Source organism: Solanum stenotomum, chromosome 2 (assembly GCF_019186545.1).
Source record: "Solanum stenotomum isolate F172 chromosome 2, ASM1918654v1, whole genome shotgun sequence".
NCBI classification, from domain to species: Eukaryota; Viridiplantae; Streptophyta; class Magnoliopsida; order Solanales; family Solanaceae; genus Solanum; species Solanum stenotomum.
In genome coordinates this window covers 2,925,193-2,951,532 of record NC_064283.1, presented here as the reverse complement: position 1 = coordinate 2,951,532, position 26,340 = coordinate 2,925,193, and the positions used below count along the sequence as shown (strand labels likewise).

Genomic DNA, 26,340 nt, shown 5'->3' with positions numbered 1-26,340 from the left:
CAAAAGAGCAAAACGAATATAAATGTGCAAGTCCTCCCAATCAAACAACAAGCCGATGACCATCATAAAAGCAAGAGATATAGTAGACGTTTGGCCATAGAATTTACGGCTTAAATTTATAGTTTTGATTTGAAATTATAATTTATTTATGTAAATAAGCAAAATTTTAAATTCAATTTCAAACTTTTTAAAATGTATAATTTCAAGTTTGATTAGTGATTTCAATATTGAACTTCGTTTTTATAACAACGTATGACGACAAATATTCTACTATAAAGAAATATAGAATTATTTTATTTATTAATGTAGTACTCAAGATATTCCAATATCTTATATATGAAGTATGAACTAATATAGTTTGCGCATTTGCTAAGAGACTGAATAGAAATTGAAGAAGTTTTGATAAATTTTTATTTTTTTTATAACTATGAAATATAACTCAAAAAATTTAAATGGCATGTCTAAATAAAATTTGAAGTTGATTTAACGGACTACAAACTTCATAGGTAAGGAAGAAGTTGAAATGTCTCATACTAATATAATGACCGTCTAAAATGTAGTATAATAATAACAACTTGTGTCTATTTGAGACTCCTAATTGATTTGCACAATGTGACAAAGCTGGAAGCGACTGCTATTTTAAAATTCAACTAAACCAAAAACGAATCCTTCTTTCCTTATTCTAAAATTGATACTCCCTTCGTTTAAAAAAGAATGACTTAGTTTGATTAGGAACGAAATTTAAGAAAAGAAAGTTAATCTTATGGTTCTAAATTAAAGTTATATCAAATGTACCAAAATGCCTTTTAATCTTGTGGCCTTAAATATGTCAAAGTGAAAAGTTAAAGTTAAAGTGTTGCCAAAAAAAGGAAATGGATTGTTCTTTTTGAAACAGACTAAAAAGGAAATTGAGTCATTTTTTTTTAAATGGAAGGAGTAAATATTAATGTTTGTCTACACCAATAGAAAGTCGCAAAAGTGCCACGTGTTCGGAGGAGAATGCTTATGACCCTACACGCTAAATTTAAAAATATCATTGAAAAATTCAGAACATGCACGTTTATGCCTACCTCTCCAAGAAAAGTGGAGAAAATAGCCAAAATAAAGGTCACACACATTATTATTATTTCACTTTACGACAATACTAACTAATATACCACGAATCTTCTGCACTTTTTTCAAATTGCATATATAAATATGAATACTTGCTCAAATGGAGAAAGAAGAAAAAAATAAATAAAAGAAGGTGAAATTAATTAAAATGGCGATAAATGGTAGATTGTTACGTACCTCTAAGCAAATGGGGTTACGTGACAATAATGGTAACCAGAATCAGCAGCAGCAACGTTGTTATTCGTTGATGAATAATTATTCGTTAAAGTTTAAGTGTTTAAACAAAGGTGGCTTTGTTGGCGGAGCAGAGAAGAAGGCAGTTGCAACTAAGGCTGTTGGTACTGCGGTTGTGTCTGAACCAATTCCGACACAAAATTGGAAGATTTCAGATCTAAGTTTAGTCGCAGATAGTAATGTATCAGATCTGATACTTCAAAACTTGAAAAAATTACTCGAACAAATGCCGCAGAAATTGCATCATTTACAGTCCTCCATTGAGAAGGTATGACTTTTCTTTAATATTTCGCCCTTAATTTATAACCATATATGATTGATCATGTAAACACGGTGTCTATATAAATTTTAAAAAGTTAGTATAAAGTAATAGAATTATTCCAAGTATTTCAGCTGGAATAGCTATGTACATTTTTTTTTTCTATTCACTCACGATCTGACATGGCATGACGCTAACACCGATCCAATAATTACATGACATATTTAATTTAATTACATACACTTCTATCTAATATTTTTGTTCAGCTCAAGTTTTTTTTTTTTTCCTTTTTCTGATTGGATATTGAAACTCTGTTTTGCAGGGTATTTTGGATTGCCGGTTCTTCAGTCTTTTAGCAGTCGCAGGGACATTGATTGGTTCATTATTATGCTTTATCGAGGTAATATATTAGTCTCAATTTATGTGATACTTTTCAGATTTCGAGATTCAGATAAGTATATTTAAAATTTTCATATATTTTTTAAATATTTTGAATTGTCAATTATTGTGACTTATGATACTTTTTATATAGCTTACAAATATATAAATTTCATAAATTCGAAGATTCCATGAGCAAATTCTCGGTGAAACTTAAACTGTTTGATTCTCGAAAAATGAAAAGTGTCACATAAATTGGGGCTGAGGGAGTATTATTTATGATTATTTTATCATGAAGAAATCATTTATTTTATGCAATTGTAAGACCGATAAATTAAATAAATATTCTCATTTTGCAGGGCTGTTACTTAATTATAGAGTCATACGTCCACTATTTTATCGCAATCTCACACAAGTCAGACCTTGGACATGTCGTGCAGCTATTGATCGAAGCAATTGGTACATTTTCCCTCTCTTAAACTTTGAAATTAATAATCGAGAATTGAATGAACAATTGTTTATATTATCAGCATAAAGAAGTTAAACTGTAACTGAATAACGTTCTTTTTTTTTTCTTCAGATATGTTTCTATTGGGGACTGCTATGCTTACATTTGGAATGGGGTTGTATGTCATGTTTGTGGGATCAAGAAATATTAATGTTAAAGGAGATGATCAATTGTCAAGCAAAAAGTTGTATTATTTTCAAACACTTCCATCATTGATGGGAATGAAATCAGTAATGCAAGCCAAATCAAGAATAGGACATGCACTTATAATGTTACTTCAAGTGGGAGTATTGGAGAAGTTCAAGAATATACCTGTAGTTAATGGATTGGATCTTGCTTGTTTTGCTGCTGCTGTTTTTGTTTCCTCCATATGTGTCTTCATTCTTTCTAGGCTTGCTGTCACTAACACAAAGGCTGGAAACTAAGATAATTCATTTCTAAGCAAAAAAATAGGTCTGTATACTAGTCAACAATTAGGACTTGTTATAGTTGACCTTATTGTTAAATATTTTTTCAATTTGTTACAATTTAAATACATTTGTTCATATCTGTTTTTGTATATTTTTCGAATCAGTAAATGAGTTTCTGTTATGGTCCCCAGTTATGGATCTAGTTATGGGACGCTGCAAGATAAAATCTGAAGTTTTCTTTTTTCTACCTATGGTGTTGGTTCGTTAAGAGAGAACCTGTGATCTCTTGAGTTTGAAGTACTTTTCTGCTAATCATTTCACTAAATACAAATAACATTAAATACAACACTGGTGAATTAACCACCCATCAAGGAAGTAAAAATAGGAAAAACAAGTAACTAAAAAGCTGTAGTAATTACTGCAAACAGAAATAAAAAATAAATAACTTAATTTTCTTAAATCTTCCATGTGTTTAAAACATTAGTAGACTAAAAGGGGTGCTAACAGTTTCATTGTGTTGTTGATGCACCAATGGTTAAAAGTCATGAGGCTTCAAGTTCAAATTCCAGCGCAGACAAAAATACTAGTTGATTCTTTCCATCCGGATACCACGGTCATCAAAAGAATAAAATAATAACTTGAGTTGTTGACTCTACACAAAGGGGGTTGCTTGTATAGAAATGTTACTCACTCTAGGCACAATTAAGTAACTAAATATCCAGTGAAATACTTTACATAATAGTTTACAGCAAAATCTGCACTAATTCAAGAGAGCTAAACTTGTGCTTCACATTTGATAAAACTCACCACAATTTTAACAGTGTGTACGTAGACCAACAAAAGAATTATAAATAGGTTAAAAAAAAGACCTCCTAAAGAAGGCCAATTTGTTCAAATGCACAACATACCATCACTGCTTTTTTCTTCTTCCGTTCGATGAAACCTTCTCGGGCTCCTCCCTATACCACCAGGGCTACGCAAAAACAGTGCCCTTTGAATTCTGAAGAATAAAGAGGAATATGCTAATCCTATCTGATTTCTCTCTATGGAATGTCATCAGCACATATCATAGAGGAAGCAAATATGCTCGAAACTTGGAGAAAGACCTGAGTGTTCTTGTTTCGGCTATCCTTTCTTGGGCAAACCATAAATATACATCAACTTGTTAGAGGCTTTGCTTTTCTTATGTGACCCATGCTATTGACGAGATCCTTGCGTGTACAAACAGGAAACATGTTGATATTCTTGAATTCTTTAAACCGCCAAAGGACATATGGAAAACTCAGTTGATCACGGGATGTAAAGCGAACCACCTCATTGAACCATAGGCACATGAGCAGGTTAGTCGATGGTGTGTGCTCTCTCACAATAATTGAAGCCTCAGATAGAGCTGCACCGATATAGTGAGTGTGAGAATGATTTACTGATTAGAAAACAATCATCTCATTTGAGCAATTTTGGAATAGCAGTACTATAAGTATGCAGTGGATAACAATCACGGTATATGCTTCATTTCAGCTGACAAGGAAAAGAGAAATTCTACCTTTTTTCCCATTGAATCTCTTATCCTCAGGGAGTCCATCTTGACGGTACTGAGCTATCTGCACGGCCACTTCCTCTGGAGTGGCCTTATTTTTCTTGACAACAGCCTTTGCCTCATCATACACGCTACTCCGAGCTCCATGTTCTGAGATTGCTAGTACAGAGTTTGAACGCCAGAGCAGAGCGTCCAACACACCCAACGGATCCCTCCTCAGTTGGGATTTTGAGTCTACCCAAATGGAATATCTAGAATTCGGAAAGAGACGATGGGCCAGCATCTGATTAAATTAGACATGGATTAAATACTTATAAATCATTTAGGTAGTAAAATGTTCACACTCGTACTAATTCAATCGTACTTTTAATCTTAAGAGGATGTATTAAAAGACAACAAATTTTCTTTTCCAGACATTTCTAATCTTCAAAACTGGTTCATCATTCTGATTTTCTTCATCACACTTCAACTTTGTAAGGCACCATATTTCTTGACGACTCATGGAGAAGAATATTGGGAGTAGGACAAGATCACCAGAAGTTCCACTTAAAGTATAAGGATATGTTCATTGTAAAATGGAAAACAACAACAACAACATACCCAGTGAAATCCCACTAAGTGGGGTCTGGGGAGGGTGGAGTGTACGCAGACCTTACCACTACCTCGTGGAGGTAGAGAGGCTGTTTCCGGAGGACCCTCAGCTCAAGTACAACAACCCAAGAAAAATAAGAGGAAACATTATATATGACATAGTATCCAATAAGAGAAAAGTGCATAGTCAACAACGGAGACAATAACATCAAGACAATAAAGTGAGAGGTGAAACTCAGTAAACGACACAAGACTATATGATCACAGACAAGAACTACAAGATCAAGGCTAGGACTACTACAAACGCTACCCACCAAAACCCTCGCACGGGAAGACAACACGCTAGCCCTACTAACCTTCAACCTTAATACGCGACCTCCACTCCTTCCTATCTAGAGTCATGTCCTCGGTAATGCGAAGCTGAGCTAAGTCCTGTCTAATCACCTCTCCCCAATACTTCTTAGGCCTACCTCTACCCCTCCGCGTACCCTCTACAACCAGCCCCTCGCACCTCCTCACTGGGGCGTCTGTGCACCGTCTCTTCACATGCCCAAACCATCTCAGTCTCACTTCCCTCAGCTTGTCCACCACAGAGGCCACTCCCACCTTCTCTCGGATAACCTCATTCCAAATCTTATCGCTCCTAGTGTGCCCACACATCCATCTCAGCATCCTCATCTCCGCAACATGCAGTTTTTGAACATGTGAGTTCCTGACTGGCCAACACTCCGCTCCATACAACAAGGCCGGTCTAACTACCACTCTGTAGAACTTACCTTTAAGTTTCGGTGGAACTTTCTTATCACACAAAACTCCAGAGGCAAGCCTCCATTTCAACCAAGCCGCCCCAATGCGATGTGTGACATCACCGTCTATGTCACCACTTCTTTGGATTACAGCCCCAAGATACTTAAAACTTTCTTTCTTGGGAATAACCTGTGTGTCCAGTCTCACTTCCCCATCTGCCTCATCCACCGCATCACCGCATCATTGTAAAATGGAAAAGCATACAAGAAATTGAGGAATCAGGCGACAAGCATACCTTTGGGATTTTACCATTCAACCTTTGATCCGTAAATGGTAGATTCTTAACAAGGATGATGCGCCACTTTCCGATATAATGGTCATCACCAACTTTATGGCCATCTGCCTCTTGTGATGCAAGTGTAATTTCATCCCAAAAAGCCACAAAGCAAACCTGCATCATTTAATCCAATGACATATATTAATTAAGGTGTCCTGCACCACTTTAAATCCCCAAACCCAACTACATTGTGATAAAGTGTAATTTTACTTAGTGTAAACTAAAGACTGGAAATCAATCATGAGCATTAACATCCCAAAAAATAACCTTCTTGAGAGATGACTCTGACATTCCTATAGGTTGATAGAGATCATCTCCACCACCAAATGCACAAGTTGACACCACAGCTTTGCAGGATTCCATATAACTTCTATCTTCAACAGAAATCCTAAAGCCTCCTTTATCACTGTAAAAACCACAGTGGATGGATGCATCCACTACTTTCACCTGAGATAATGCTTAAGCAATTTGTCAAAAGAAGAAGAACGAGAGATACATAAATCATTTCATAGATAAATAGGTGATCACCAAAAAGCCAGACGCAGATCGACAACCTTAAAACTTTCATCCCTTTGCTTAAGAGATTGGTTTCCTGTGAATAAATTAAATCTTGACTCCCCCGAGTGTTGCTCGAATGACATACCATCATCTACAGAAGCAGGGTTGGCCTCTGTGATGTATACCACCTGTTTAATAGGATCGGCAGGTACTTTATCCATGGGGAAATCAAGATGCTCAAGTTCTTCAGTTGGTAGTAACTTCAAGCAAGCTGTGAGATCCATGAATTGTTACACAGTATTGAAGACAATGGGTCAAACAACATAGCACTTTGACAAGCATGTAAAATATCTTGTATATAAGAAAAATCACTATGTAATTAGCCACAAAGAAATGCTGAATACAGTAGTTTTACCCGAAGAGAAACCAAATGATCTGTCCCATATGTCAACTAGATCACTTTAGCACCAAATTTATGATTCTTTCAATATCTTTGATTCTCATATATTAACTCCTAGTATCATTTGGATTTGATTTTTTCGTGATTGATAGAGAATTTGACAACAGAGTCATTTAGTTCTACAGCAGGGTCAGGATATACCTTGAGATTGGTTCATTTAGAGGGACATCTACCTATGATCCTCCTCCATGGGTTTTGCTATAACCAGGACATTTCGTCCAACTCCACCGAAAAGGGGCATCTTAACTGAAATACCCATATCCTTCTTCCCCTTTCCGCACCCTCTAAAAATATATTTTCCTCATTCGTTTGTTTTCTTCTAGTAAAATCATGTGAATAGTTAGGTTTAGGTGTTCAATTGAACATTTTTTAGGTGCCTCTTTGTTACGTGATTATTCATCCTTTGGAATTAGGCATGCAGTAGCTAATCAGGATGATTGAGTGGTCATGTGTCCCAACACCTAAACCCCACTACCTGGGGGGAGTAAATGGTGGCTCCCCGCGTCTCATATGAGCCATAACAATGATTAGATTTTTCTTTTTAATAGTTCACTTTTGCTTCGATCATCTGTACACAAAGAAAAGCTAGTTTGCAAACAAACTAAGCTTTGTTTACTCCCCTTGTACTTAAAATCCTTACACCTTGAACACGTGTTATTCTGGAAGACCTCAACAACAAAATTGTCTACACTTCAGTCAACTTGCTTGAGGTTTGGGATCCTAATAACAGTATATTTAGGGTAAGCAGAGAATAGAGACTAAATCCAATTGTCATACCCTTAGGAAAACTCAGTTGCTAGCCAAATGAAAAAAGTAATCCTTTAGCTGCCTCAGATGAAACCACCTAAAGGGTTGGTAATGAAAGGTGAAGAGTCCTATTGGCGTTTATGAAGAGGCAGGGAATTTTTACTGCTATCTGTGTTTCCAAGAAATGCAGCCCTTAACATGTTCTGGCTGGCAGAGGCTACTTACTTTTGATTGATGCAGTACCAACCAGTTCCGTCTGGCTACTTGACCAACATACTCCTTTTGGTACAAGTACGAGTACAGTCTCTTTCTTGCAAGAACAAAGCAAGGTTATTTATACCACAAGGAAGTGTACATTTATCAATACCTTCACATTGAAACATACTTTCGCATGGGGAATTTAATCATCTCAATTTTGAGTACAGAGCATTTTAAGTCTCTCCAAAGCAAGTACAAAATCTCCATGAACATAATCAAAACAATTCTTTAGTGTTCTATTCATTGAGAACACATTTGTATTATCCGAAAGATAGTGTCGTATTCAAAACAAACTTTTTAGTTTTCTATATAGATCAATATCCCAACGATCAGCCCTCTTTTCTGTTGAGGTCTATCCTGCAGAGGTACTCAAATTGGATCAATGATCAATTTCTAGCTCTGGAAAGTCCAAGGGATATCATTTCGGAGTGGAAGATTCTGAATAAGGGAACTGACATAGTAAAGACCAGATATTTTATCATTGTACTTATACCTGGCACAAGGATTCATCAATTTATAGATATAACAATCAGTATCAATCAGAGGTTCTAATCAGATACTGGACGAAAGACTACAGATTTGCATATTTCAAGCAGGCCAATCCTAAAATAACTATACGCCGTGAAATTCAATAAAGCAAGTAATGTGCATCATTCAGCATAAACTGATATCGAAACAGCAAAAAGCAATTAGGCACTTAGATAATTTAGATCATATTGCAAAAACTTCTCAGGAAAAAAATAAAATAAACTCACGTTCTCTAACTCCATGGACAACATGAGTCACTAGATCCAGGCGATTCAAGTTCGTCGGCGGTTTCTTCTCAACAACCTTATTAGTTTTATTTCCAGTCACCGGATTCGAATTTTTAACAACCGAACTAGGTCTTCTTCCAATTCGAGAGGCTTCAAATATGAGAAGACCTGCTGCAAGTAAGAATAGCAGAAAAGGCCACCACCTGAGGAGCTTTTTCAGGACAATATGAGAGAAACTGGTTTTGCCTCGGAGGCCAATTTTCTTTCTCTTCCTTCGAGCTCGTGCCCTAAGCTTGTTGACAAATTCGTCGGGCTCGTCGTCGGAGACAGTAATAGAGACACTGTTGTTTAACATCGACGACGACGACATTGAACGGCGGCGACTAGACGGAGATTTAGCAGTGCAGCCGGAACGACGTCGTCAGTAGCTTTCTGTATGATCCTTAATAGTAGTATTAGCTGACCGACGCATTTATTTTTTACTTGTGGAGTAATTTTCTTTTTGCTTCATTAGCTTTTTTTTCATTGTTTATTCCACAAACTTTTTAACTCTTATATTAAAAGATAATTTATTTATTTAATTATCCATTTTAACAAACAAGAAAGGTTTTTTATACTTCCCTTGGTATTAAATACTCCCATAAGATGGCAATCAGTAGTAACCAAAATCAAATTTAAAGTTTTAAAATATTATTATATTATTAGTAAAAAAATACCTTTAATTAGAATTTTTTTTAGAACGGTGACAAATCAACTAAAGTCAAGTAAAATAAAACATAGAAAGTATAAAACAAGTTATAAGTAAATAATATCATACAATTGAAACGGACGAATTACAATTTTTTCACATATCCACTTATAAGCAATTGTTTTCGTAAATTCTATTTGGTATATGCATGGTTCTCCAAATTTCATGAATCAAGGAGTTAAAAAATCTAATACAAACTTTGATTCATATTTTTCATAGAGAAATCTCTGATCAAGGATAGACCAAGAGCCCTTTTGCATCATATCTAAGGGACTCCGGTCGGGAGTGAAGGCATCATTGAGAAATTTCGTTTATGCCGTTCACCTGTTGCATGTATTCGAGTCATAGGTGGTACGATTACCTCTCATAACAGGTGTAATACATTTCATCAAGTGGTTTAATACAAAACAAGATGATTGCTTAGATGACCAGCATCCTTTACGTTTCAATCTTAAAATTGTAATTTAAATTACCAAAATAGCAAAACTAAATTACTGATTTCGAATTACTACTTTATCGACATCTTAGAAAGAGTGTTTTTCATTAGAAGTCTGAACGAAAGTAGTCGAGACTTTTCTATGCTATACGATACTTAATGTTACTGCCTTATCATTGATAAGACTTTTAAGAAAATATTGAAGATAGAATGTTACTCCCTATGGCCTCTTGGACAGAGATTTTTTTGTTGCTTTTTTTCAAAAAAAAAGTATATATTAAAAAAATTGAAAACTTATTTGTGTCAATTATTCATTCTAAACTTGAAAAAACGAGCGAGAAAAGAATATAATTCAGCCATAAAGTGTCATCTCGATGTGGTGGAAGTCATCATTTTTACGCTGATTATCCCTAAGCATAATATGATTATATTTTTCTAGTTGTGTTTGCTTCCCGGCTGTTGTTCGATGATGGATAAGAGATTTATGACATTTACATTACGGTAATGACATGATGCCTGTAATTTTAGAGTGAACTCTAGACGAATATGAAACTAATAACATTCTTTTTTTAGGGGAGCTACAAAGATAGTACTCCAAGCAAAACCAAAACTAACCTTTTCTTTTTACTATTAACTCAAGAAATATTACATGTAATTCTAAAAAATTTAAAACTTGCATCAATTAAAGATGAGCTCTTGATACTTATGTTGTTGAAGTTTTAATCGAAAGTACGTTAAATAACACTTCCCTAATTGTGAGATTATATTTAATATATTGTTGTTATACGAAAGAACGTTACACTTCTACTCCTAATTGAAGTTTTCAACTCATTTGATATTCTCGCGCTCATTTTTCATTTACAGAAAAAGAAAGCATTGGTGCAAAATCTATTCTGCATTTTGCATAGTTGATTAAATATGTTTAGGCTTACTATCTTTCTTGTAGGAACCATTGCAATATTCTGATATTCCCACATCGAAACAAGAAAATAAGTCAACAGCTGAGAGGAGCCTTAAAACGCAAAACCCATCAACCAGTTAAAGCATACCTTTCTCGGCCTTTTGGCTAAGATCAAGTGTAGTATCTGTTCTTATCAGTTTAATATCTGATATGTGAACCATCGGTTCACACGATATTAACTCAATTTTTTAAGGGGGAAGACCCATCAAAGTAGCTTGCTAGTTGGGTCTTCACGCGTCGCCTGGGCGTTGCACTACAGCCCAGGCCTGGCACACCCCACCAAATCAAGTTCAAATTTGTAGTTCTGGTAAATACTATGATCAAATTTACTTGTCAAGGCCTATCTCCAAAGAACTCACATTGAACCTCTTCTTTTTTGTTCCAAATAATACAACCTAACTATACTAAAAGCTAAGAATTGAATTGATTGATAATGTTACAACAAGTTAAAAGTTGGAAGCCATCAATGGAACATTTCTCACAAAAACGACCCATCCAAATGATCAAAGCTTCACTCAGCAATGCATGACATTTCAAGTTAGGAATGCAACCTGCATTGTTTTCCATGCCTTGAGATCGCGCTCTATAGTAAAGATGCATTACATAGTATATCTGCACTTACCTATAGTTCTGATGCTTTTTCCACACCATTGGATCTATAACGAACTATTGTATGAGTTGCTTGTTGTAGAGGAACTAGCAAATCGTTGTCAATGCACTCGTACCTGGAAAACAAAGCCAAATTGAGTAATAAGCAAGATATGTACTTGGAGCTGCTGCAAATTAGATGTAATTTACACTCACAAGTTTTTGCAGAGGTCATCAGTTACTGTGGATAGAGTAATAATCTTCATTCTAGTCTCAACAAGCTTATCTTCAGCATAGTTACCAAATGGCTCTTCCAAGAACATTGAAAGTCTTTCGATATTTGTTTCAACTTGCTGCTGTTGATCCTCAAAAAGGTTCTGTTTTATTTCCCTTTCTTCTTTTGTTATTTCATTCGCAAACAGATCTCCAAAATAGTAGTATGCAAATGGATAGGAACAGGCGACAACTCTCCTTGATAAGGCGAGTCTATGGAATCCACTCATTGCCCAGCTGAAATCTTTTAACTGGAACTCCTTTGCTTCAAGGCTATGGACTTTATCAAGTATTTTTTTCTTTGATTCAGATGCTTCAATCTTCAACGAATCAATATGAGCCTTATAACGACGATAATAGTGAGTAAGACGCCAATAGTCCTCTACAGAATCTTCACTTTTCAAATGAGTTTCTTTGTATCTGCCACAAGTGTGACCTGATATACTATTCCATGTGTGCTCAAATCCAGTAGCTTCACCACAGAGCCAACTACGAAGAACAAAACAAATCATTTGCACAAATGTAAATTACAAGTAGAAAAAACTCGACTTCATAAGTCTTACCAAAATGGCTGTCCACATATACACTGTACCAGGTTGCATCCTCCATCCTTCTCCACAATTTTATGACATTTTGGGCAATGCTTGGTTTTCTCTGACAACCAATTGACAGTGGGTGCTTCATCGTCGCACTTCTTAAGCCAAAGGTCCCACATAACACATGAACAAGGTGAGTGCAGTTCGCAAGAGCAGTTAAAACAGAATTGCTGACCACATGCACATTCAACTTCACAGTACTCGTCATCCTCAACACGAATTGCATTTCCACAATGAGGAACACTAGGGCACCATTTAACCCTCTTATTATCCTCGATATATGATTCTAGGATAAAACGATCAAACTTCTCCGCCAAATTAGGATCCTTTGCAGTGACTAGATCCCTAATCTTTCCTTCATCACATATTGCTTTGCACTTTTGAGCCATGCATGTTACACGTCTACTCTTACCATCATTGATCTTTACTATGAAATACTCTGTCCAACCTAGGTAAGATAATGAGAAAAAACAACAACTTTTAAGCTACATCATCCGTATATAGGAGTGACTAGAGTCATAAAATTAAGAACAAGATGAAATTCAATCAAAATGAAGGATGGTAGATGCTCACAATCATTGCAAAACCTATGATTGCATTCCATCAACGTCGTTTGCTCATCAGGGAAATCTTCAAAGCAAATTTCACATGTATATTCAGTTGAGGGATCGGAGGAAGGATTGTCATTTTGCTCCTCTAGTGTTATACCAGCTTCTACATACAATCTTTCTTTCCCTCTTTCAACAAAAATTGCAAAGACCTTATCAACATCCCATTGATAATGAATAAGCAATGTTCGTGCATGATGTTCCTTCAGAGAAAGCAAGTCTACTACTCTCTGTAGATCTTCTTTCTACAAATTTTATAGAAATGATTCACATCTCTGACACTAGTAAAAAAAAATTGAAAATCGAGACAAACGATGTGCTAACCTGTGCTGCTAAAAGGGATTCCTTCCTTATTACCTGCAAAATCCAGAAAATGAGAACCAAATTATCATATTAAAATGACTCAAAACTACACACAACTCTCAGCACATTAAGTACCAAATATCACATAATTGAAAGGCCAATTTGCTTTCTCCGTTTTCGTCAATTAGTATTTGCATCCAACACTCTCCATGCCATCATACAAGTGTTTTTTTTGTAAAGTGTAAAAGAACTTACCTTATTACTATGACTAAATTAGAGAGAGTCGTTTGCCATTTTACCAGAAGTTCACAACTATGGTCTAAAGTAAGTCTTTTTTTTTTCTTTTGCAACTATAAATCATTTCATCAATGGCAAAATGGGAAGTTTGAAGTTAAAACTAATATACTCCTTCCATTTCAATTTCTTTGTCTGGTTTTGACTTGACATGTGGTCTTAAACAAGTCATGTGAGAAGTTAGAATCAAAAGTTGCCAAAAAGGAAAGAAACATTCTTTTCGAAACATAATAAAAAGGAAAAGTAAGACGAACAAATCGAAGCAGATAAAGCAGAACTCAAGAACTTGACTTAATCAAAAGGAAAAGAAGCAATTTTGACTATACCCTGCATGAAGGAGCTTTGCCACAAGATAAATCATCATCAGATTCAGGTTCCGGGTCACGATCATAATCATCCTCGTATTCTCCATTATAGTATTCTTCATCACTGCCATACATGTCATCCATATTTATGAGAACCCCAAAAGTCAAAATACCTCAAAGTTGCAGAAACATGGAAACTTGGAAAAAAAAAAATTAGAATGGGATTTGCTCTTCTTTTTTTTTAATTCGTCACCAATGGAAATGTTGGTGACAAATTTTTGGAGGGGAAAGCAAGTAACCCCTCCAAAAAGAGAGAAATTTTTTTTTTACTGTTATTTGTTTCTTAATGAGAAAAAAGCAGAGTGATTTTGATTGTTGTGGTATTATTGGCCTTATATAGTTTCTTTGTTTAGTGGAACTCCTTGGTCATTGGTTAGCCATGTAAAACTTTTAAATTAGAGTGAAGGTGGACCGTAAATCGTGTGGAGGATAAAGATAAAAAAGTCCAAGAAAAGGCGCTTAACCATTTAACTCAACAACTAATTCTTGCCTTTTAATTTTTTGTAAATGAAGATGGTTGTGAATAATATGGTTAAATGAAGTAGTGTTAATCATATATTAATTATTATTATCGTGACATGGAAGTTTGGGGAGTAAAAGATATTGAGTTGGAACCTTGTCTTAAAGCAACTTTTTTTAGGTATTTTTCTCAAATTTGTAGATGAAGTTTTGTCCCTAAATTGCGGAAAAAATGGATTTGGAACTAAAAGCATTCACATTTCACTTTTCAACGAGTGGACAAAGGATTCCCTTTTTTTGGCACAAAAATCTCCAGAATTATATCAAACTGTCGCAGTGTACGTTTACCATGTGAATTGAACAAGAAACTAAACTCAAAAAATACCTTCAACAGAACAAATTGTAATTCTGAGTATGGACTAATACAAAATTTACAAGAAGCAATTGAGTGATGATAAATCTGAAACATTTCCTCATCTTAAACAGTCAAATCAGATCATTGATATGCTCTTTTTCCCCCAATCTGAGTCAATAAACCACCAAATCTGCAAACCAAAAGTAGAAAAAGGATTACAAACACAAATCTTGGCTTACACCTACGTAAATCCTCATTATCAGTTTTTTGCTTAATCTATCTTTAACACACTACAGTTATAACGTATGACGATTTTACATACCTTTCTACCAAATGCTGCCACAGTGAGTAAGTACCAACCTGAACAGAGAAAGCAAATAAAATGTGAGTAAATTGCATTAGAAGCTCTCATACATGCGTCCTTCAGTGGAATAGCGCACAAGGAAAAATAATATTCGGAGTGTAACCTCAACGCTTGGAAAATTGTGGACGCTTGCGAGCCTTCTTGAGACCAACTTTCTTCCGCTCCACAACTCTGGCATCTCTAGTTAGCAGACCCTCCACCCTCAATGGTTTTCTATGACTCTCACTAACCTTTAGGAGTGCACGAGCAATGCCAAGGGAAATTGCTTGAGCCTGCCCAGAAAGACCACCGCCTTCCACCTTGACGAAAATGTCATAACTAGCCTCATATCCTAAAGTGGCCAGTGGAGTTTTGACATATTGAATCCACAATGGATTTCCTTGAAGATATTCCTGCAAATCATGACACATGTCAAGTCTCAAATAGTCAAAACCAACAAAACAATGAATAAAAAGATAGTATAAAAAAGGACGCTGCCAGCGTTAATCAGAACGTTGATGACTTGCTTCATCGGACCTCGAGTATACAAAATTAGAGACCTCAATAATATTAAAAACACTTATGTGTGGTTCCTTATCAAAAAAATGATATTATAACACTTCTATTCACATAGCAACATCACAAAAGTGCAAATTTCATACACCTTTTGGATCTCGGGAGTTTTTTTGTTTATTTTTATGACAAGGAAAACCCGCAGCCGCTACCCTTTTTGTGCAGGGTAAAACCCCCGCTCCTATGCAATAGCTCGCAAACCACATAGGAGAGGTAACCCACACTAGGCAAGCCCGGTTCGACGAGCTCGACCCAGAAGGCAAACACAACTTACTTCTTTATATTAACTTAGCACATCCTACTTATCTAATTTGATTGTTCCTCTACTGCTATGCTTTTATTTATGGAACTTGAAACGGAGAAGTTGTGTTCCTCTCACTGTTCTGTTATATGCACCACTGATCCACAAAAATAGTTTATGCATGCATTTCCCAAGAAACTCAAAGGTATCAGTTATGCTTCCTGCTTCTATGTTCTATTTGCTTTTCAAGGCCAGATTTCCTACTTTACGATCTCTATTTCCTACTTTACGATCTCTATACACTCTTAACAGAGTTGTCCCTCGATAAATGAATTTCTTCACACAGAACATTATGAAGTACTATATGCCTTTCTAAAGCTTTCTATCTACATTGATTTAAAGTGACCAATTCAGCAACCAGCAACTTCTAAATAAGACACATGAGAGTCATGGTCAAACCAGGTAAGCCAATTGACTACCCGTGTCATATATGAAACTGAGCATCATATTACCTAATGCACATATTAGAGACCACCGGAAACCTTTTCAAATTACCATCTGCAATAATCTTTTATTTTTTCTTATCATATTTTTCCCTAATGGCAGATAATTCCTCAGAAACACGGCATAGCTTCATGGCAAACTAGTTGGGATTGGCTATATGAAGCTTCTGCAAGCATTCGGCTCTAATAGATCCACTTCATCAAATACTAATCACTTTAGCATTTAAGGCACATTAGGTTCTCTAAATATCACATTTAGCTAGCGTTTGACCATAGGTTTAAAAATTTATCTTCAAATATTCATTCGGCCATGAAACTTGATCAGATATTCAAGTTCCCAGAAACCGGCTCAGACCAATTTGGGGTTTTGGGGACTTCCACTCACAAAAATTCAATTTTTTTCCAAGTAAAATGCATGTCCAAACACAACTGAATCAAAAACTCAATATTTTCAAGTTTCACCTTCAAAATCTATTCAAACACACAGAAATCCTGGAGAACAATGTTATCACAAGACCTAATTTAACGGTAACGAGGACAATGCAATCCTACTTTCTGCAATTGTACTTGCCAAACTGAATACCCAATTATAAAAATGCAATTTTTATTGAGCAAATCATAAATTAAGTGCAAGTAAAGAAGTGAGATTGAGGTAGACAAACACCTTAGCATCACGATAATTGATGATGATTTTTCCAGAACCTTCCTGAAGGACAACACGAGCACTTGCACTTTTACGTCTACCAGTTCCGAAAATAGGCTGTGCAGCGAAACCTCCAGGAAGTCTACTTTTCACAAGCTTCAAAAGGTTCTCTCTCGTTTCCAATTCCTCCGTCTCCGGTGCTTCGGCAACGGAAGCTGACACAACGAGCCTAGGGATTTTGGAAGTGAGAGAGAAAGAGAATTGCTTTGAATGAGCAAGGGATACAGCATAGGGTTTTTGAGAAATCTGAGAAGAAAATGAAAGAGAAGCAAAAGATGAGGCGACAGAAGCCACGGAAATCGCCATTTTCGACTCTCTCTATCTGTCTATCTTCTTGGTCGATGTTGTTTACAGTGAAGATTGAGTAATGGATAATGTAAAGGAAACGGATAAAGGCCTGTTTGGTAACCCAAATACATAAATATTCATACATATTGGTATATTATTATAACAAAATTGGTAAAAGATAAAATTCAAGGGTAAAAAAAAAGCATGGTTATCGACTTACCATACCATACAAATGAAAATTGATTAACTATGATTGATATAATGTGAAATCGAAAATCAAAATTATCGAACTAGAGTTCTCAATGCCGTACCACATTGCACAATTGAAATTTCAAATTGTATGTATTAAATTGATAAGTCTTTTTCTGTTAACGATGGTTAATATTGGTTCCAATTTCTGCAATGTTTAAGTTCACAATAATGACTATTTTTCATAGGCAGAGCCAAAAATTGGCTTCATAAAGGCCCCTCAAAGCATTAGGATTCATTCTGAGGGCACATATTAAGATATAAGAATGTAAGAAAACAATACTGAGAAGCACTAGTTCAGCTATCTTCATCAAGATAATAATAACACATTTTTTAGAATACTTGTACAGTTGTACCGAAGAACAAGACACAATCAGAGGGCTATCAACAGGACAAGTACAACTACGCAACTAGTTGTATTGTTCAGAAAAACCAAGACTTCTACGAGGATGTCTGAAAAGTTCACAACACTGAACGAACAAGTTCAGCATTATAATCATCTTTCTGCTACCGATCACATTGGTGCTTCCATTTCAGCAAACGGTCTAGCTTAGTTTCTACACTAGATGCTAAACTAATATAGTAAATACGCCTAGATCTTACTAGACCACAAGCTCCCCAGCTTAGATATGCTATAAATTAAGGGTCAACGTAAACAATTTCAGCTTGTACAGAAGCTCTCCTGAAGCGAAGCAACTCTTTTAGCATCTCCCATGCACCGTCAGCTGAAGCTGGCTTGACTGTCATTCTTTCAAGAACAGGTGAATTTGAAAGCAGAAAATTGATGAAATTTAGCTCTTGTTTAAGCCCAGTTATACCAGCAATCTTAACATGCCTCAATTGATTGAACATACAATTCTGGTAATTCTCTTCCATAACACTGGCAGCTGTTCTCAAAGTACTTTGTTCTTCTGTGCGTGCCTACAAAATGACAATGGCATGAATGTACAGAGCTTAAAGACAGTTCGGCAGCTGCTGTAAAAAGTTTACATGCTGCAAAATAGGTTGGGTACGTGAATATTATCCATGCAGTGAAGTATGTTGAAGCCAGTTTATGATTGGTCCTAATGAAGTTCAAGTGATATTTGAAACTCACCAACATCTCAAGCTCTTGTAGGTTAGGGGAACTTCTGAGAAGGCAAAGTGCTGCCAGACACTCATCCAAATGGTTGAAATTTATGCGTATTGAAAGAAAACTTAGCTCGTCACAAGGCGTAGATAGTCTTCCTGGCACTTTATTGTCAGCCAGATACTGCAGACATAACAATGATTAGTATACATTTTCTCCAAAGATTGACAGAGTTTCTCCATTTCAAGCATCCAATAAATAATGCGGGGAGATAAACTTGGCAAAGGCATCCATTAGAGAAATTTTACATTTTAGTTAAGAAAATAAGAACAGTAAGGTTCTGTTAGGTTGGCACAAGACATATCATAAAACAAGGGAGGAATCTCTTCAATAGAAAACCCATTCCTAACAATTTTCCAGTGAATTTAAATGAAGCCAATGACAGTGGTAGAAAGTAGTGGCAAGATATGATGATGGTGTATTTTGAAATAGTAGATAACAAAGAGCAATTACAATTGTTTCAAATAAGGACCCACGAGTACTAATGGACAGTGAAAGTTGGAGATTCGTAATAAAATATGAGTTGCACTGCAGGACACAAGTCATTTTCACATGGTAGTATTAAATGATTTGACCCTAATGATATTGCATTATGTTAGACAAGCAAACACCGCAAAGTAAAAGATCCAGCTCCATACTTTTGGTTGTCAAACATCATTTTATGCTAAATTTTACAGGAAACAAATGCTTGGGAAGAGAAGTTGCCATCAACTCTCTGGAACTCTACAATCATAGCACAAAAGGTAAGTATGAAGAATACCTTTAAGAAAAAGCTCTGTACTTCAAGCCTTTGAAGACGAGGCAAATGAGCAAAAAACTTGACCAAATTTCCAGCACTGCCTAGAGCAAGATTTTTGTCAAATCCAGGATTTACATATAGCCCAATAGAAACGATGGCAAGATTGAATGTGTTCATGAAATTGATGTCTTCAAAGACGCCTCCAACGTCAAAGAAGAGGAGATTCGGTGCATGGATTTTAAGATCGGAGAAACCCTCAAAATTCATCAGTGTAAGCCGCTCAAGTAAATGGCATCTCGATACGAGTTGCTCAAATGCATCCTGTTCCATAGTGATGTGCTGAAGATCGAGACTTTTCAAGCTTTTAAAACCACTGAATGTGAGAGGTGGTTTTAGAAGACAATTAAAAAGCTCCAAGTGGTTCAACTTTTGACAAAGATATATAGAAGAATGGAGTTTGTAGCGTTGGCCTTTCCATATTTCCAGAATAAATTCCTTCACAGCACCCCTTGATAGAAAGAGAATCCATCTATCAATATCACACACCCCTTGAAGATCCCGATGAGAAAGCTTGAACTTGTGTATGGGACCAGAATGAAGTAAGAGAACATGATCAACAATGTTTACTATCTTATTTTTTATGAAGGTTTGGTCTTGGGATGAGATCAAAAGAGATTGATTATCAAATACAAGGTTTGGAAGAGTAACCCATTTGTTTCTCCATTTAGTTGACAAGACACTTGTCCTCACAGCATCCCTAAGTGATAAATGGGACAGAATCTTGTCAACAATCTGTGCTGGTAAGTTGCTGATATTGTCCACCTCAAGTTCTGCATTGCAAAGGAAGTTGGATGGTATATGTTGCTTCTGCATAGTAACAAAGAAGAAGATATTCATCCAAATGAGAAAAATGTGTATTTTTAGTTTATAACTGTTAAATTAGGTCTTAGGCCTAACTCACACCCCAAAAGCTAGCTCCAAGGGAGGAGGATTGCCCAAGCCTTATAAGGAGTCCACCCATCTCATTAACCACCGATGTGGGACTTTTGTCATTCTTTAACACCCCACCTCACGCCCAGTGCTTAGCATCTGGTGCGTGGGCAATTTTGATTTTGGGGGCCCCAACGTCGGGTGAGATGGGCCCTGCTCTGATACCATGTTAAATTAGGTCTTATGCCTCACACCCCAAAAGCTAGCTCCAAGGGAGGAGAATTGCCCAAGCCTTATAAGGAGTCCACCCATCTCATTAACCACCGATGTGGGACTTTTGTCATTCTTTAACAATAAAATACATACATGCATACAAGAGTGCTTACAAAAATGCAAAGATGTCAATGTGACAACCCAAGAGAGAGAAATTATCACTGTGGTTTACTGACAAAGAACGACATAGGGTAAGAGCACTCAGAGTTCTGTTTTTCTTTAAATGATGCTACTATAATTTGTGTTAAGAGAATAGTTACAGATATGCTGGCAAATTTTTGACCAATTATGAGCAATGTCTACGATTTAAGTAGTCATTTACTTGGTAATGCTCAAGGGGCAGGAATGGCCATTCGAACTCTTCTGAGAGAGGATTTCATCCACAAACACAGAGTTAAGGGATGGCTGATCTTTCACATCACCATTTAGCTATTGCAATTATTTTTCCCATTGCACAACGTCATCATGCAATCAAGGCCGAGTGTTTGATGTTGACCACTAAAATTGGGCCAGAAAATATAGTAAATTAACTGAAAAGGTAAATGCAGTACTTTACTCTGTCAAGCACTGTAGCACATAAATTGAAAACTAGGGGACTAATTATCGTCAGAAAATGTCGAAAGAAGCATACATCAGTGAAAACAATGAAAGAAAGTAGATTAAATGGTTCATTTTATCACATTACACAGTTACTATGAAAGAAGCACGTGACTTACCATAACACTCATTTTTTTGTAATGAGATTGTAAAAGATGTCATGCCTCAAAGGTCCAAATAAGGCTCTTTTTGAGGATTTTTGCCGGTCCACCTGATTCATATAAAAGGGACAAATGTAACAATATGCCACCAAGTAGAAAAACTTTTTAGCACCCATAGAGTAACAGAAGACACACCGCCACTTTGCATATCCATTCAACTGTGCTCTTTATTATTTTCCATAAGAACTGTGCATTCCTTCACCAACAAACTCGTATGGTCTAAAAATGTTGTGTAAGAATTTGTTAATATGTTGAACTCACCCATCATCAGAAGCAAACACTTTAAATGTGGTTTGAAAACAGATGGTCTAATAACAAACTTCAACAATTAGCTAATGTATTCATCGCAGAGTTTTATAAGAGTTGAACGGATAACTTTTGAAAGAAGTTTTCTGAAAAATCCTTTCTTTAAAACCATGCAAACAGAAAATGTGTTTGGATAGTTGGTTTTGAAGATTTGTGAATGGAGAACACCCTAAAATAACTTGCTCAAGAAATAGCTTTTCTGAAGACTCCAAAAGAAACACATTTTTGAAAACTTCTTCCAAGATCTCAAAGAAACTTTCACAACAAACACCTTAGATATTTCTTTATTTAGTTGTAATAAGTGTGTTATGCTTGTTCTTCTACTAATTGATGCACGGTCTTCAAGTGAATCATTTGATTTTGACACTTAAGTACTTCAAATCCCACTGTGACATTCAATTGATCAACATTTATGGATAATCCCTAACATAAACCGCAATTAAAAGCTTCCGAGAGGCACTAAATCAGGTAAAATCTTAACCCAAATGGGTGCTTACACCAAGACAATGAATATACACATATATCTTGCATATACACTTAAGTAACACTTAAACACGGTTAAGTGATATGCATTTTCACTTTAATTTGCTAATTCTAAAGGTTAACTGCTTATATAAGTGTAAACACCCGATGTGGGTAAGTATTTACCATCAATCAGTGGCAGCTAGTCAATTGCAAGAACTTCTACTTATCCTAGAAACATAATGGGGGCACCTAGACAGATGCTTATAACATGGATAATAAAGTGGTGCACCTAAATCACTTTACAGAGAGCAGTGGTAGAAGAAATGAGTGGATCAAACAAAATAAGTTATTTCCCATAGCCCTCATCCTGTTTTAGCAACTAGCAGAATTTTTTAGCATCCATAGAGTAAACAGAAGGTACACATTCGCTTCGCATAAACATTCAAGCCATAGCTCCTTACTATTTTCCAAAAGAACTGCTTATTCCTTCACCACGAAAGCTGATCTTCCAAAAATGCTGAGTTAGAATTCATTAGCATATTGAATTCATCCATCAACAGATGCAAACACTTTAAATGTTGGTTTGAAAAGAGATGCTCTAATTACTAATTTCATCAATTAGTTAATGTTTTCATTACAGAAATTTATAGAAGCTATTCGGCTTGCATGTTTTAGAGATGATCTTGGAAAGAGTTTTCTCAAAAAATCTTTCTTTTTAAAACATGCAAAGACTAAATGTTTATGGATAGTTGGTTATTGAAGATCTGTGAGTGGGAGCACCCTAAAAACACTTCATAAAAAAACATTTTTTTTAAAAAAGCGTTTCAGAAGATTCAAAGAAACACAATTTTTGGAAAATTTCTTCGCAAGATTCCAAAAGAACTTCAGAAAAACAAAACGCCTTAAAATTTTCTTTATTCAGTTGTAATAGGTGTTGTGCTTGTTATTCTACTAATTGAAACACAATCTTCAAATGGATCACTTGATTTTGACACTAAAATACTTCCAGTACATTGTGCCACTCAATTTATCAACATTTATGTAAAATAACAACAACAACAACATACCCACTGTAATACCACAAGTCGAATCTGGGAAGGTAAGATGTACCATACCTTACCCCTATCTTTGTAAGGGTAGGGAGGCTGTTTTCGACAAACCTCCAGCTTAAAAAAATGTAATCGAAGCAGGATTGCAAGAATAATATGACAACAAATCAGTAAGATACAAGGCAAATGAAGCAACTCGCAGCTTCTGACTGACACTAAATCAGTAGCAATTAGACAATGAAAAGAAAGAGTAGCACTTAGACATCTGCTTATGACTCACCTAAATCACTTCACATAGAGCAATGGCAGAACAAATGGCTGTGGATCACGAACAAGTTATACATAAGAAGCTATAACCCTCTAATTAACCATCATTAATTCTGAAAAAAAAAAATTAGAATCATATAAATTTTCAACAATGTCTTACAAAACACATCAATAGCCCAAAAAACACAAACTTTATAGGGCTAATAACCTAGAAAATGAAATTAACACAAATAAGAACTCAAAAAAACATCACCGACAAACACCCTTTGTTTTATAGACTCTATCAATGATTCAAATCACACCAAAATTAACCTAAAATGGAACTTCAACACAATGGAGCAAGAAAAAGATTACAATTTTCTTGCAGAACAGCAAATTAGGGCTAAATCAGTAGATAGAAGAAGAAGAAGAAGAATACCTTTGTTTTAGGCTGATGAATTTGATAAATCTGTTACAGCCGGATAAAATGGAAGCAAATGATCTGTGAACTACTACATAGCATAGTACTCCCCGTCCTGTTTAACCGAGTAGTCATATAGTGAGTACATAGCTAATGTTTCGTATTCGTATTGGAGTCTACTCGATTTGTTATTTGTGTATATAAAGTCCATTTTACGTGACAATTTTAACAAGTTATTTTTCATATTCAAAGTACTATTTGACATTTCTGATTAAGGATGAAGAAATTTCAATCATACTACTAGAATTTATATTGATTATAGTTATAAATATTAATAGGCAAATCTTTAATTTTTCGGATTTATATTAAATGATGATGTTTTTAGTTTAAATTCACCTTTTGATATATTTATTGGAAAGTAAAAAGTGTAAAGTATTTAATTATACTTTTTGGTTGTATAAAAATTTATACATCTAAAGAGAGGTAAATTTGAATGGAAACAATTATCTTTATTTATTCAGTATATTAAAACTGTTTTTTTTGCTTTTATTTATTCATTTTAACCTATCTAAAGGAAGACATGTTTTTTTTTTTCTATTTTACTCTTATTATATGAATTTTCCAAAATATTTCTCAATATTTTTTAAAATGTTAGTAGTAGTCATGGAATCAGTGGAGTAATAGACAGAAAATAATTATTACATGATGTATTAGAGTTATCGAATATTCATCAAGAATATCGTATTGTTCTATACTGCTATAATATATGCCAAGTTCCAACAAACAATAATTGTAATGTAAGTTACAAAATTCTACATATTGGTACAATTATAAACATAAAACTATATTTTTAACTTGGGTTGGATTATAACTTTTAACACGTTTTAGTTTTGCTTTTCAACATTTCTAGGATGTAATTATTTGGAGCTTGATTTCATAAAAGACGTGCATCACTATAATTTTTTCATCAGTACCCCCTTAAATATGATATATTTTTATCTTAATTTTTTTTTGTTTTTTTACGGTCTCCATAGCCCACGTTGGAGCTTCGATTAAATTTAGATTGTGCACTGCATGACTCATTTAGGAGTGACTTCTAATAAGATTTTCTCCATACTCAGGGCTCAAACATGAAACCTCCAATTAAGGGGTAAAAAAAAGATGAAAGATGTTTTTATGGTTATTTTAAGATTATGTATCTACGCATAACATTTACTTTGAATTGTCAACTAGTTTTAAAAATGGTGAAGAAAAGGTAAGTGTACTAACTAAGTTTTAAGTCTAAGATCACTTTTACTTGTCAATTGAATGAAAAATATATGTATTTTTACTGGTTTAGTTCGAAAAATTAAGAGATAATTAATTAATTACTTGGTTTCTAATTAATTGCCCTTATTTTTAATCTCATAGTATTTCTCAAATATTGAATTTATTATATTCAAATAATGATATCGTAAAATCATTATTCTATTTACTACTATTTCTTAAGAGATATGTCAAGTCAATACCAAACAAATAAAAATAGGCTCATGGAATTTGTCAAAACTTGGGATAAAAATTGCAACTCAAAATATCATCCAAATGGATAGTCCGAAAGGCCTAAATGTAACAATTTGTCATCCTAGCCCAGTTCTAACTTCATTAGGAACTGGATGGTCTTCGTTGCTCGTAAGTCGTATTTACTTGATAACCATAAGTCATTAAACATAAAATAATTACACTTCTTTTATTTTTTTCGAAAAAATAACCTATAATTATTATAATTTTCTATATTGACGACGGTATAGTTAGTTTTAAATGAAAGGTCATGTTAAAATAATAATCTTTCGGTGTGAAGAGTGCGCTACTATAAGTTGTTCTTTTAGATGTTGCGCTTCAACCTAGAGTGATAACTTTAATTTTAGTTTAAAGAGGTTTGTTGTTGAACTATATAATCATTTTATTTAAATATTTTAATCGCTAGAGGATATACATTTTTATTTAGTTAAAGCAAAGAATGTTCATACAAGCACAATACAAACGTGATACTAGAGTTGTTGTACGTATGTATTCTCTCCATTTCAAAATAAATATCGCTTTAAAAATAATAACTCAAAATAAATATCGTTTTAAAAATTCTAGATAAAAAATAGTATAATTATCCTTTGAGTATCGATTTTGATGGCTATAATAGAAAAAAAAAAAGTACTGCTTTGATGAATTTGACTCTTGACTATATTAATTTTCAAAATTGAAGAAGGCTAATGAATTAACTTATGATAGCTTCTCACGTTACTCCACCCAAAATTCAACACGTGTCCTCTTAT

General features: G+C 35.0%; 5 protein-coding genes and 1 non-coding gene across 13 annotated transcripts; 2 read left to right on the top strand and 4 right to left on the bottom strand.

The window, feature by feature from the left end:
- Window positions 1–1,230: 1,230 nt before the first annotated feature.
- On the top strand, window positions 1,231–3,081 carry LOC125855096 (uncharacterized). Its single transcript, XM_049534767.1, has 4 exons — window positions 1,231–1,615; window positions 1,929–2,006; window positions 2,344–2,443; window positions 2,565–3,081. The coding sequence occupies exons 1-4, from the start codon at window positions 1,262–1,264 to the stop codon at window positions 2,915–2,917; spliced, it is 885 nt and encodes a 294-aa protein (XP_049390724.1). The 5' UTR covers window positions 1,231–1,261; the 3' UTR covers window positions 2,918–3,081.
- A 603-nt stretch (window positions 3,082–3,684) lies between these two features.
- LOC125855089 (probable hexosyltransferase MUCI70) lies at window positions 3,685–9,307 on the bottom strand. Its single transcript, XM_049534755.1, has 6 exons — window positions 8,833–9,307; window positions 6,669–6,883; window positions 6,382–6,561; window positions 6,073–6,228; window positions 4,446–4,722; window positions 3,685–4,292 (listed from the first exon to the last, which is right to left on the bottom strand). Exons 1-6 carry the CDS (start codon window positions 9,200–9,202, stop codon window positions 4,060–4,062), a joined length of 1,431 nt encoding a protein of 476 aa, XP_049390712.1. The 5' UTR covers window positions 9,203–9,307; the 3' UTR covers window positions 3,685–4,059.
- On the bottom strand, window positions 6,865–14,281 carry LOC125855084 (probable E3 ubiquitin-protein ligase ARI2). 2 transcript variants are annotated; one of them, XM_049534747.1, is made up of 7 exons: window positions 13,966–14,281; window positions 13,367–13,399; window positions 13,008–13,287; window positions 12,402–12,882; window positions 11,782–12,327; window positions 11,600–11,702; window positions 6,865–6,883 (listed from the first exon to the last, which is right to left on the bottom strand). In XM_049534747.1, the coding sequence occupies exons 1-6, from the start codon at window positions 14,086–14,088 to the stop codon at window positions 11,600–11,602; spliced, it is 1,566 nt and encodes a 521-aa protein (XP_049390704.1). In that variant the 5' UTR covers window positions 14,089–14,281; the 3' UTR covers window positions 6,865–6,883. The 2 variants fall into 2 exon arrangements, with proteins under 2 accessions (XP_049390704.1, XP_049390703.1); XM_049534746.1 differs by lacking the exon at window positions 6,865–6,883 and having other exon boundaries at window positions 11,553–11,702.
- Window positions 11,062–11,257, top strand: LOC125857325 (U2 spliceosomal RNA). The gene has a single exon (XR_007445646.1). It is a non-coding gene; the product is annotated as a U2 spliceosomal RNA (small nuclear RNA).
- A 537-nt stretch (window positions 14,282–14,818) lies between the features above and the next one.
- Window positions 14,819–17,565, bottom strand: LOC125855098 (30S ribosomal protein S9, chloroplastic). Of its 2 annotated transcripts, none has more exons than XM_049534769.1 (4): window positions 17,143–17,565; window positions 15,286–15,574; window positions 15,141–15,178; window positions 14,819–15,008 (listed from the first exon to the last, which is right to left on the bottom strand). In XM_049534769.1, the coding sequence occupies exons 1-2, from the start codon at window positions 17,485–17,487 to the stop codon at window positions 15,287–15,289; spliced, it is 633 nt and encodes a 210-aa protein (XP_049390726.1). In that variant the 5' UTR covers window positions 17,488–17,565; the 3' UTR covers window positions 14,819–15,008; window positions 15,141–15,178; window position 15,286. The 2 variants fall into 2 exon arrangements, with proteins under 2 accessions (XP_049390726.1, XP_049390727.1); XM_049534770.1 differs by having other exon boundaries at window positions 14,819–15,010; window positions 15,145–15,178.
- Window positions 17,566–18,068: 503 nt separating this feature from the next.
- LOC125855091 (F-box/FBD/LRR-repeat protein At1g13570-like) lies at window positions 18,069–24,175 on the bottom strand. 6 transcript variants are annotated; one of them, XM_049534757.1, is made up of 7 exons: window positions 24,053–24,140; window positions 23,648–23,747; window positions 21,683–21,766; window positions 21,506–21,597; window positions 19,608–20,453; window positions 18,815–18,970; window positions 18,069–18,639 (listed from the first exon to the last, which is right to left on the bottom strand). In XM_049534757.1, exons 4-7 carry the CDS (start codon window positions 21,515–21,517, stop codon window positions 18,358–18,360), a joined length of 1,296 nt encoding a protein of 431 aa, XP_049390714.1. In that variant the 5' UTR covers window positions 21,518–21,597; window positions 21,683–21,766; window positions 23,648–23,747; window positions 24,053–24,140; the 3' UTR covers window positions 18,069–18,357. The 6 variants fall into 6 exon arrangements, with proteins under 6 accessions (XP_049390714.1, XP_049390715.1, XP_049390718.1 ...); XM_049534758.1 differs by lacking the exon at window positions 23,648–23,747 and having other exon boundaries at window positions 24,053–24,159; XM_049534761.1 differs by lacking the exon at window positions 21,683–21,766.
- Window positions 24,176–26,340: the final 2,165 nt, after the last annotated feature.

Bases quoted from the DNA above. Each gene is read 5' to 3' on its own strand.
- LOC125855096 (XM_049534767.1), top strand. From the start codon at position 1,262: ATGGCGATAAATGGTAGATTGTTACGTACCTCTAAGCAAATGGGGTTA. The intron at 1,616-1,928 runs GTATGACTTTTC...TCTGTTTTGCAG, and splicing joins TACAGTCCTCCATTGAGAAG to GGTATTTTGGATTGCCGGTT. The intron at 2,007-2,343 runs GTAATATATTAG...CTCATTTTGCAG, and splicing joins CATTATTATGCTTTATCGAG to GGCTGTTACTTAATTATAGA.
- LOC125855089 (XM_049534755.1), bottom strand. From the start codon at position 9,202: ATGTCGTCGTCGTCGATGTTAAACAACAGTGTCTCTATTACTGTCTCC. The intron at 6,884-8,832 runs GTGAGTTTATTT...TGGATCTCACAG, and splicing joins TGTCCATGGAGTTAGAGAAC to CTTGCTTGAAGTTACTACCA. The intron at 4,293-4,445 runs GTAGAATTTCTC...ATATCGGTGCAG, and splicing joins GAGATTCAATGGGAAAAAAG to CTCTATCTGAGGCTTCAATT.
- LOC125855084 (XM_049534747.1), bottom strand. From the start codon at position 14,088: ATGGATGACATGTATGGCAGTGATGAAGAATACTATAATGGAGAATAC. The intron at 13,400-13,965 runs GTATAGTCAAAA...TGGATTTTGCAG, and splicing joins GCAAAGCTCCTTCATGCAGG to GTAATAAGGAAGGAATCCCT. The intron at 12,883-13,007 runs GTGAGCATCTAC...TATCTTACCTAG, and splicing joins TCATAGGTTTTGCAATGATT to GTTGGACAGAGTATTTCATA.
- LOC125855098 (XM_049534769.1), bottom strand. From the start codon at position 17,487: ATGGCGATTTCCGTGGCTTCTGTCGCCTCATCTTTTGCTTCTCTTTCA. The intron at 15,575-17,142 runs GTGTTTGTCTAC...CATGATTTGCAG, and splicing joins TCAATTATCGTGATGCTAAG to GAATATCTTCAAGGAAATCC.
- LOC125855091 (XM_049534760.1), bottom strand. The intron at 18,971-19,607 runs GTATTCTTCATA...TTATGTCTGCAG, and splicing joins TACAGAGCTTTTTCTTAAAG to TATCTGGCTGACAATAAAGT. The intron at 18,640-18,814 runs GTGAGTTTCAAA...GTCATTTTGTAG, and splicing joins TACAAGAGCTTGAGATGTTG to GCACGCACAGAAGAACAAAG.